At 44.1% G+C, this 11791-nt stretch overlaps 1 protein-coding gene across 1 annotated transcript; it reads left to right on the forward strand.

Annotated features, from left to right (window-relative positions):
- The first annotated feature begins 1816 nt into the window (after positions 1-1816).
- e2f7 (E2F transcription factor 7) lies at positions 1817-11176 on the forward strand. Its single transcript, XM_035678877.1, is given in 12 exon segments — positions 1817-1924; positions 2483-2791; positions 2912-3071; positions 3343-3582; positions 4581-4736; positions 4821-4964; positions 5135-5311; positions 5434-5518; positions 7050-7386; positions 7820-7933; positions 8195-8584; positions 9503-11176. Coding segments are annotated over 12 exon segments (2376 nt in total). The 3' UTR covers positions 9659-11176.
- The last annotated feature ends 615 nt before the right edge of the window (positions 11177-11791 follow it).

An 11791-nucleotide genomic window follows, 5' to 3' on the forward strand; every position in this document is an offset into this window, starting at 1 on the left:
AGGTATTATTAGCGCCACTCGTGTTGCCCCCCGCCTCCCTCCCCTCCCTCCCATCTGTCTGTTTCAGCCGCACGGCTAATTACAGCCACCGCAGAGACAAAGGCCTGGGTGATTAAGTTAAAGGTATTAATAGCGGGTTTCTAGGTGCGGGGCTTTACTGCCTGACGCTGGTGTCACTGTGGGAGAAGAGGGGGGGACCAAATCTCTCAGCTGAAAGCCACAGATCGTTTATTGAGAGGATGAGTCACTCGTGTGAATAATAAAAAACGACGTACAAAAAAAAGGACCCATAGCATTAGCAGTAGTCTCTTTTTATCCCAGGTTTTCTAAAATGATTGTTTCCACCCGTATAAAAGTGAATAGTATTAGCAGTCATTACCGGAAGTTGTCATCAAAATGACTGAACTAAGGTTAAACTATTAAGCCCATTAGATATCTTAACATGTTAGAATCTGTTAAATATTGGTCTACTTTCTGTGGCGCCTTGCTGTGTTGCTCCATTGTTTGCTAATCAAACAAGGGGACGCAAAAGCACTGGACAGTGACTCAGTACACTGGGAAGGGTTGGGTAAAGTGTTTTTACATTCAAATTATGTATCAAGCTCAACTTAGGCCTGATTTAGTCTTCTATGGTGATTCCAACAAATTATTCCTTTTCAGGTAAAGTTCAGGTTCTGAATTTATATGTGTTCCTTGTTCATACATAACCTAGGCTACCAAAACCTGCTGACACCGGTTTCCCCGCCTCGATTCTCTTTCTGTACCGGAAAACAGTTGCAGAGTGAGACCTCTGTCATTATTTGGATCATCGCCCTGGGCTTGGAGAGCGCGCCGGTTGCCCCGCCAACAACTCTAGAGGCGTGGCCGACGTCCACGCCCATTGGTAGACACTGAGGCGCTTACCCGTGCACAATAACGCTGATTGGCTGAAGCAGAGTGACGCACCCAATCGCCTGAGTGTTGATTGGCTGGAGTGAACCAGATGCCGGAGAGCGCCAGAAAACAAGCTTGAGCGGGTGATGCTGGACTCTCCACGGGGCAGTGTGGAGTTTTCAGCTAATCGGACGGGAGCCTTGAGGACTGGAGGTACAGACTGAGGTACAGACTGAGGAGGACTGCCCGCTTATTTTGAAGAGGGAAATAAGCTGCTATGTTGGTCTGAAGAAACTACGCGCTGACAAGTGTGTAAAAGCGGACACTGAGCCACATTGGAATAATTCATTCATTCAACAGCGGAGAAAGGTGAGGAAACCAGTTTTCCCTCCAGTGGTTTCCTGCTTGCTGTAACACTACGATATGATATGCTCATCAGCTGAGCTAGCTAGGTAGCTAATTAAAGCTAAATGAGCCTTTATAAAGTATCTAAATAAGTCTGAGTAATAGTGTTACTCCCTCGCACAGGCTCTGCTACATCTGAATGTAACGGAATGGACTCATTTGAGTGAACTGCGCCTTTAGTTGCTAGGTTAATAACGGTAATGCTGTATCTTATGTTACAACGTAGACTTAACGTATTTAATTAACGTCATGTGATAACACACAGCTCTTAACTTGCTGCCTCGGCTGCTGTTCAGCTGGTTTAACGTACGGTTAAGTTAGCGATAAACCAAACTGTTAGGTAACTTAGTGAAGTTACAGCCGCTAGCTTGCTAATGGCTAATTAGCTGACGTTCTTTGCGCCAAATTCCGCAGACGAGTCGTCTGAGTTTTCTGTTTACTGTCTGAAGGTTCCTTAACTTCTCCATTCACCCCGCTCAGATATTAGTCAGCCAATCGATTTATGATCTTCTTTATATGCTCTTTTTTTTGGACCTAGATGGATGCTGAATGTCTAGCACTGAAAGACCTCACAAGTCCAAGGAAAAGTTTCAGGGTGGAGACGGAGGAGGAGGAGGAGGAGGATGGGGGCCAAATTGAGCAAAAGGTAAGGTGGCCCACTGCTTGATCTCAGGTGTGGCAGGTTTGATTATGATGCAACTGAAGGGGACCTGCAGAATCAAGTTAATCAGAGAGAGGTGTTTAGAGTAATGTGGTGGCATCTTAAGAGTGAGGTATGGTTATGGGCAAGGCTGGGGGGGGGGGCGTTAGACAGAAAAAGGTTTTCAGGAGAGACAGTGGAAAAGTAGTTTCTGGATTAGAAAAAAAAAACAAACAAACAGAAATAAGATAAAATATTCCTTTTAATATTCCTACAATGGGGAAATTCCAATTCCAAACAAGGCCTTGGAGTGTTTTTATATCTGTGAATTAGCTTGAAAGTACTTGATTTCCTATTTAAATACTGCACCCCAATACATCAGGCCTGTTTTTTGACTTCCTAAATAAAAGATTTAATAAATATAATAGCAGCAGGTTTAAAATGAAAGCTTTCTTCTGGATTACATGCTGTAATGGTACTTTGTAATTCACCCAAAAGCCTTAATTGAACACTTGTAACACTGCATGCAGACTTCCGCTCATACAACAACTCTCTCCATCACAGGAAAACATCTGCACAGACAGGAGAAGATCCACGCCACTGAAATCTGCCGAGTCCACCATCCCTACTTTGCTGATAAACAGAAAAGGTGCCACCCCTGACCTGGTCCACATCACCCCTATCAAACACACGGGCCTGGTGGAGCCCTGGACACCCACGGCCAATCTGAAGATGCTGATCAGCGCAGCCAGTCCGGACATCCGGGACAGAGAGATGAAAAAGGTGCTGTTTAGACCCAGAGAGAATGAGAAGGACAAGCCAGCAAGTCCAGATGCTGCGGTGGAGGATACAGAGGTGGAAGACTCTTGTCCGGTATGTGAAATGGGCCATTTTAGCTCCTGCCGAAAAGGCTAAGAGCCAAGCTGTTTAATGAAAAACACATGGTTTCAAAAGGTCTTTAGAGTAATCGTATGGGTTTATCTGTCTGTCCAGTTTGAAGCCGCGGAGGAAGAGGACGATGCTGATAGAAAGCCGAGCAGGAAGCAGAAGAGTCTGGGTCTGCTGTGCCAGAAGTTCCTGGCCCTCTACCCTGATTATCCACCGCCACACAGCCCCATCTGGATCTCACTGGATGAGGTGGCGACCAACCTTGGTAAGAGCCGGTGGAGGGAGGGAGACGATAATGGAAGCAGCTAGTGTCCATTTAATGAGCATTATAAAGTTTTTATGTTTGGAGTTAAGGGTGGTTGCTATGGCGGCAAACACTATATTGCTCTGTAAAGTGCTGAGCTGCATTTTTTGAGCATTGTCCTTTCATTCATTTTAACCGAAACACTGACCATTTGTTGAGTTTCAATACATGTGAGCACATTATTTTCAAAGAGCGGGCGAGTAATCTCTATTTTTGCACTTCAAATCGTCAGGAGTGGAGCGGCGGCGTATCTACGACATCGTCAACGTGCTGGAGTCTCTCATGATCGTGGGACGGATAGCCAAAAACAGCTACACCTGGCACGGTCGCCAACGCCTGGAGACCACGCTGGAGGAGCTGCAGCGCAGGGGCCGGCAGCAGGGCTACCACCTCCAGATGGAGCTGGCCTCGGAGACCAGGGAGGCCGGACCGGGGCGCGAGGACGACGGAGCGGAAGGAGACGCCAGCAATGGTAATGAACTCTTCTGTGAGCACTTTTGCATGTCTTTACTTTAATGGCGGTGATAAAGGAGCTGAAGTTTACTATTGCACTTATAGGATGAGACCGTTTAATGCTGCAAGTAAAGGTCTCATCTCAGGAGCAGCTGCCACCAAATTAACACTAGCTAAAACGATCATCATCCTTTCACCCTCAAACTCACAGGAGTGCATACAAGCCTAGTTTCCATAGTGATCCTGCCTGCTCATACACGCACACAGCCTTTCATTAAGAGGGTGTGTGTGTGTTGACATGTCAGTGTGACCGGATAATAATAGCACTCATGACAACGATAGTTTACAAAGGTAAAGGCTGGTGACAGGCTTTGATGTCCATTAAGTGGTTAATGTGTGCTGGTATTGTTGTGGCTGGTTGAATGTGATCAGCCTCGGGCCATGTAATAATACATAATAGCTGTCGTTACGGCAGCGCTGCAGAACAACAAACACCCGCAGCTGAGATGGTGTCATTAAGACACCGGCTGCACATTTGAGCCTTTATAATCTCAAAAATATTACTTTTTAATGGGAGGGAAACATTTCACTATAGCTCAGTGTATGAACACCAAGATTGTACAATATGAAGGGCTGGGAGGTTGATGCTGATACTGCAAACATTATTACTATTAGCGGATGTTTTGTGAGCAGATTTGAGATTTTATTTTCCGAAATGTGTTTTTTGGGAAATGTAGATTTGATCATGTTATAACAGCTACAAAACCAACATGGAACCAATACTGATTTTCCTTCATATCCGTCATTTTTTGCCAGTATGGCTGTAAAATAGATCTTAAATTTATTTTAGCGCGGCCTCAAAAGTAAAAAATGTAACCTGTTCAAACCTGCAGAAACCCTGTATATGTTGTTCCACAGATTATTACATTTCTTATCTTCTATGTTGTGGATTCCTGCGACTGCAGTAGTCTGACATACATTTCTTACTGACATTTCATGTTTTCCTGTCATGTGTAGCTGGTGGCAACAGGAAAGACAAATCTCTGCGCATCATGAGCCAGAAATTTGTCATGCTGTTCCTGGTGTCCAAAACTCAGACTGTCACTTTGGACGCAGCAGCAAAGATCCTCATCGAGGAGAGTCAGGACTCATCAAGCCACAGCAAGTACAAAAGTAAGTATGAAAGAAAGTACTAAAGGAATATACATCCAGTTTCTTCTGTTTTGTCAAAACTAAACGTCACCTCTGTATCTGCAGCTAAGGTGCGGCGCCTGTACGACATTGCGAATGTGCTGACCAGCCTGGGCCTCATAAAGAAGGTCCATGTCCGCGAGGAGAGAGGCAGGAAGCCGGCCTTCAAGTGGCTTGGCCCCGTTGAATTCGACAACTCAGCAAATGCTGGTAAGAGCTGAAGTTTAGTTGAAGACACTCCTGAACCCTTTCAAAGATCCATCACTGTCATCTGTAAGGTGTTTTGGTTAAAATAAGTCCACAAAATGGCAGTTTTATTGCCAATAACTGCATTGGTCCTCACTGCTACCATCTTAACCTTATCCTATCATCATCTGTAGGAAACGCTGTGAACATGGCGGCTGTCACTCTGTCTGGGTCCACGCAGCCAGTGACAGGCCATGACCTCAGAATCGCCAAGATGGCACGCCACGCCTCTTTCAACATCACACCAACTTCTGTGGCCGTCCAGCGGCAGGTCTGCTCTGCACCCAGCAGTCCGCGGCGAGAACCTACGGGTAAGGGACACACACTTTTTAATTTCTGTGTCATTGTTTAGTCAGTCAACCTGAACCGTTTATTACAGTAGAACATTTTAATATTCTTGCCTGATAAATTGTTCTCCTTCCTCACATCGCAGGTCTGCCAAACCAGCCCTTGGATTATTCCAAAAGGACTTCAAGCAACAATGCAGTGTGTCGACTGCAGTTTGGAAACAGCACTGAGTGAGTTCATAGTAATACACACACTGAAACTCAACCTGTGTGTGTGTAATCACCCTTGTGTTCCCTTGCTTTAGATTTATCTGCAATCATCCACCACAGATTTACTGCACACAGTAGCTCTTGTGCTAATCGCTGCCAGGACAGTCTGTCAGTATTCTTGAAGAGAATCCACATCAGCTGCCTGTACCTAGCCGTTTGTAGATAAAATGATTATTACAGAGAAGCTGCTTATCTCTAAATTAACTTTCTGACTGAAGCTACACCATTACCAGCTACCGACTATGTCTTAATTATAGGATGCCAAGCCCCCCCCCACTCCCTGAAGGGGTTTTAATCTCAGTCTCTAATACATAATATTTCACACACACTGCCAGTGTTTGCGTTGGCTCTCCTGTGTTTAGCTTTAGGCTAACATGAGCTGAATGCTGCGAATATGAATTGTCTTTGTCTCCTATGACTGTATGTGTTGGCTCCATAGATACAGTTCGCAGTACTTTGTGTTGTTTCAATGGCCTGCTTGTGGCCAAACCACAGCTGCCTCATGACTGTGGCTGTTAAGTGTTTCTGGAGGGAGGAAGATAATAGGGCACAGAAGTGTGTGTTGAAAAGGGATATTTTAGACATGAATTTGGGTAAAAATGCACCAGAGGCAGTGGTAGCCCACAGGATAAAAGTTGGAGGTTCATAGCTGGGAGGTGGCCAGTGGGAAGTCCAGCTAGCCCCTTCTCCACCACAAGAACTTTTGACCGGTGGAAGCCAGGAATTTAGTTCCTCTGCCATACTTCCCTGGTGTATAAAATGTTCATAAGGTCCATGCTCACACTCCCTCCTGGCCGGAGTTTGCAGAGCTGAATGTTGCTGATTGGTCATATACAAAACTCATGGCTGCTACATTTTTCAGGGTGCCCACTCGTCCTGGATATCTAGAGACTTGTTTTCCAGTCATGGAAACACCTAGAAAGTGATTAAAATGACCAAATATCCTGGAAATAATCTATGTTGTCCTGGAAAATTTACTGTAGTCAAATCACTGGAGTCCCATAGACGCTGACCCCTTACCTGTAACTTCATCATGAACAAACTGGGAACAATGTGTCAAGACTAGGCCTACCGGTTAAGTGCGGTCCTGTATTGTCAAGAAAAGGTCCTGGAAAATTATTATTAGGAACCCTGGTTTTTATATACAGCTTCATTCACACACTGACTAGATATTTCTTGTAACAAGCAGGTAAAGAATAGAGAGGGAGCTAGACAGAGGTAATGAGAGAACAAAGTGGAAGTGAAAGAACTAATTTGATGCTTCGCAGTTCCATAAAGCAGAATGTAATAAAATTTTTACATCCATTTAAACATGTTTTAATTAGGTAAAAAGACACTGCAGGGTTTAATGCATTCAGTGTAAAATGAATCCTGACCTGATTCACTTGAAAACTAGTCGCTATGGCCAAAGCCTGCAGGGTCGAATCAGAGAATTAAAGCTTTAATTATAATGACTAATCATTTCTCGCTGCTTTCTTGTTTTTCCCCGCAGTAACCGTCCCAGCACAGCACTGCAGACCCCCAGCCACAGCAGCAGCCCGCGGCCTCCGTCCTCCAGCCACCCCACCCTGCTGGCTCCCTCCCCTCACCCAGAGCACCTCTTCGCACCGTCCTCCTCTCCCCACTGCCTGGCCTACCTGCCCAGCCTGTCCCAGCCCTCGGTGGTCATGCTGTACAGGGCGCCGGAGAAACCTGACCAGAATGCCGAATGTCAGAGATCGCCCCGGCCGGACTCTGAGGAGGGGAGGAAGAGAAGAAGGGAAGAAAGGGAAGAGGAGGGGACGGTGGCGAAAAAGAAGGCGACACCTGGGTTAGAGGAACGTGACAAGGTGAGGTGGTGTTTGATGTGTTAGGGTATGTGTATGGAGAGAAATGAATGTGATTAGTGTTCATTTTGTTTAAGATCAACTGGGAACCCCTTCATTATTTTGCTTCAGTGCAGTGATTATATGCTGCCTTTTTTTCTGCGTAGTTTTGCGGCACACGATCCTGTTAGTAATTCTGGATGGTGGACCGTTAAATTGAAAATATGAAATACTACACGCTCGCTGAGGATAACTCGTTCCTGGTGTAATTAAAGACCTATCATATTACTGATGTATAGGATATTTGATAATTGGAAAACCCCTTGAAATTAGTCAGGCCACACAATCCTACTAATAGGAAAAGTCCAATTTTCCACGATGAATAGGTGTTGCCTCTATTTTAAACGTCTTTCGTGCGGTCCAGGTTTATTTATTCCGGGTTTGTTTTTCCTTCCAGATGAGAGCTGACGCTCACAGGGAGGCAGCAGAGTGTTCACAAACTGCTCACAGCAGCAGCGAGCCCGCCCAGCCATCACACTACCTCTACGTACCCAACAATGCAGGTAAACCCGCCACACCAGAGGGTTTCAAAGAGAGGAGGGGGGCTATAAACAGTGTCAGGGTAGGTTCAGTGAATGAAAGTGAAAAAATGTTACATTAGTTATCAAAAGGAGTGACATGGAATAGCCTAAATGTGTGTGAGTGGTGCATTTGGTTAAAAAGATAGTTCCGCATGACAGCAGTTTTAGGGGATGTTACTGGTTTTTCCACTTTGCCACACAGATTTTAGAATATAACACGTGTCAACAAATTCTATTTGTTTGATTTCCAGGGTCTGAACCAGCCTCAACTTCTCCTCATCTTTGCCGGCCAGTCAATCGGCAGTCTAGCACGGCCTCCCAACACCTTTCCACCCTAGCACTACGTCCTGCTGCCCTCTGCAGCCCTCTCCCACTACCCCCTGGTGGCCGGCGGTCTACAGCAACAAGGCACCAATGCCAACAACAAGCTAAGCTTCAGCCTTCCAACTGTGATGTCGGCGGGCCACTTTATGGTTGGGGCGGCGTCGTACGGCCTGGCAGCGGCATCGGAGATCAGCAGGTCACCGGTTCCAACGCCAGCCACTCCAGAACAGAGCAGGGCGCACGGCTCGGCGGCAGGCACGCCACGTTCTCCCTCAGGACCACGTCAGACTGTCACTATCAACACACCAGAACCACTGGTAAGAGTTATCTGCACTGTTGTAGCCCTCCACACACACACACACACCTCTGCTCTAAAAACGCATTAACTTCAACATAATTTGCCTCCATAATGACACATGACCTTTCTGCTACCAGGCAAAATGCCACAACACAGCTTGACATGAGAGCAAGTGCAGCATCTGTTCTGTGGAAGGTTTCCCCCTCATTTGCTCATTCAGACACTTTGTGTGTGCCACAGCGGTTCAAGTTGATTAATCTCCAAGTTGTTAAATAGGGATTAATGTTCTTGTCTGCAAAGCCCAACACAGTCTGCCAGCATTGCTCTTCTCGAACAGAGTCTCTGTTAGACGACCTGCTGAGGCGCTGGGTGGCAAATGAATGCAACATTAGAAACAATGTGACGGCTCAATGACTGTCATCCTTTCTCACACACTTTCACTTTTAAGGCGAGACATTGCGGGCAGAAATATTGCCTTTTCATGCACTGGTCAATTTTGAGATTTGGGGCTATTTTGCTTCCATCTTTTCTCAGACTAGTGCAGTGGTTCTCAAACTTTTCTAGCAAAACAAATTTGCTGACAGAAGTGACTTAAGACTTAATACTTCTTGAGTCCATCTGTATGAGTGTTTCTTTGCTTTCATATTTATTTTACAGTATTGTTAAGCTGTTTCTTTTGGAATCATTCAGGAAGCTCCTAGTTTTGAGCTTTGACAGTTAGATGTTGAACAGCAACCTTTTTAACAACAAAACCCAATTCTCACCTTCATGTCACTACTTTTTAATTTTCTAACACGGCATCTTTAACAGGTTTTAACAGTGACAGCTTTTTGTCACGTGAGAGGCCTTGAATGCACCTCCAAAAAACATGCTCCCCAATTCCCACAGTACATGGTGTAAATGTTCTCCTATCTTACATCACTCTTTACCTTCACAGACTCCACACACTCCAAAGGAAATCCCAGCATCTGCTTCTAAGGCTTTCTTCCAGACCCCAGGCACCCTGGGAAGTGTAGTCAGCGCTGTGCCAGCTCCCCGAAAAAGAGGCTCGGCACAGAGAAGACTGGACGTCGGCCACCCTCCCACCAGTTAGCCCTCTGAGGAGATGGAATAGGTGCTGTTTTAACACTCAGGTGTTGATGTTAAAAGTGAAGAATATGGTTTCAAACCAACGGTGCTGTATTAGATTACTAATCAATTCATTTCTTTCAGAAATGCAAGAATTGAAATTTTTAGCAAAAGACTGTTTACTTGAGACTTAAAATGAACTCTTTCCTGAAACCTCAAACATGTTTTGGAAAGCAGAGACCTCAAGATGTCTCACATTTAGCTAATGACTCAATTTTCACCAAATGGTGTGTCTCTCATTTTGAAATTAAACTCCATTATTGGTCGTTGTGTTAACAGTTCACATGTGCCTCATGGTTCAATTATGGGACACCACATTTCAGAGTGAATGAGTGAAACAGTATTGCCAATGTGCCAGTGCCCTCCTGTGGTAGGAGTCGGCCACTGCTGTATTTTGTATTTCAGCCTTAATTTTTCCCTCCCAGACACGATCAAGCTACCTAATTCCCCCATCACTTGTGTATTATAGCCCAATTGCTATTTATATTTTAGATAATATATGTTAATTACAGGGACTGTAATGGAACATAATTTTTTTTTAGCACTAAGAATGTATGTCTAATATTGAAGTGATCGTCTTCAGTCGGCCCTTTCAGGTTTCGTTACATTATCAAGGTTTAAGAGGAAATGATTAGCTGCTGGTCACTGATTTACACTGACAGTAGCAGATAACATCATTGTGAGGAGAAAATCACTAGAGCCTTAAATGTTTACAGCCAGGCGAGTATTTCGAGGAACTGTTCCTGGACTCATCAGGAAGACAAATGTTACTGGTGCTGTGTTTGTTTTCACTGAGTATCTGCAACCATAGTGCTTAATGGTTAAACACCAAAACCCTTTAGCTGTGTTACTGACGACTAAAGGACAATGTGACGATGCTCTCAGGTACTTGAATACTTGCGACTTTACTAGAAGTGGATTTTGGAGAGATATCTAAGTACTGTAAAGAATCTTTTATCCTTAATTTATCCAAGGAGAGTAGACTGAGCTTGTATGCTGTCTTTTTTGGGAGCACTGCAGTTGGGGGTTGAGTGCCTTACTTTAAAGGCACTTTGCTGAGAGGAGGGAGCTGTTGCCTTTGGTACAGATTTTGTCAGGTTGTCCAGTGATTTGTAACCAACAGCCCTCTAGTCATAAGCCCACTAACTTGCCAAGCCAAAATATTGGTGCTTTGTACGGGAATCATTCAGGAGAGCTTAGCTATGTCACACCAAAGGGTGCACAGATAATCCACTGTTCGGTGGAAGTGTAGTGATTAATGTACAGTCTTTATGTCAGTAATTATTTTTGTACATTGTATTCATAGTGCCATTTATACTTTTACATGCAGAATGTTCAATGCTGCTTCACTGTTTTTAAAATAATGATTATTGCACTGCTAGTTTTAGTGGTGTAGTGTACGCTGATGTAACTTTTACAAAACTCTGAGCTGTTTCTTCACTGTAGCTCTGATCTCTCTGTAGTTATGGGCCAGACTGGTTTTCTTCTGTATGACTTTCACAAACTCTGAATAAAAATGTACAACGCTGACCAGCTTTGTCGTGTGTGGGCTTTAATTTGAAGGAATATGTGACTCTACCTGCAGATATTTTTTGCCAAAGGTTTCCAAATATAATAAGAAAAGCCACCTTCACTGCAAAACCAGATAAGTTTATTTAACTTAAAAAAAAAAAAAACCTAGTAAAAAGTACATAATCCGCAAAGTTTCTGTAATTTACAAAGCCAAGTCAGTGTCACTTAAAATTACTTGTCAAAGCTGCTTAATCCAGAATATTTTAATTTAAAAAACTGAGTTTGTGTTACTTTTCAATGTAATCCATTTCAACAATTGTTTTGAGTTAAAATAACTAATGCATTTCAGCTGAAATGTTTAAAAAAACATGTTTATTATTAATTATGGTGTTAAGTTTTGCTATACAATGGGGAAATAAAAGAATCCACTAAGATGGCAATCCAAATGTTGACAGATTTACAGATGGCTTCAGTTTACTGATTTACAAATGTACAGATGCCACCAATAATTTAGAGTCCAATTCAGAACGGCCCAGCAGATGGAAGCAAGCCACGCTAATGTGGTCACATGACACATTTCATCTAA

The sequence above is a fragment of the Morone saxatilis genome, unplaced genomic scaffold, assembly GCF_004916995.1.
Source record: "Morone saxatilis isolate NCDOM2014 unplaced genomic scaffold, NCSU_SB_2.0 Contig10, whole genome shotgun sequence".
In the NCBI taxonomy this organism is placed as follows: domain Eukaryota; kingdom Metazoa; phylum Chordata; class Actinopteri; family Moronidae; genus Morone; species Morone saxatilis.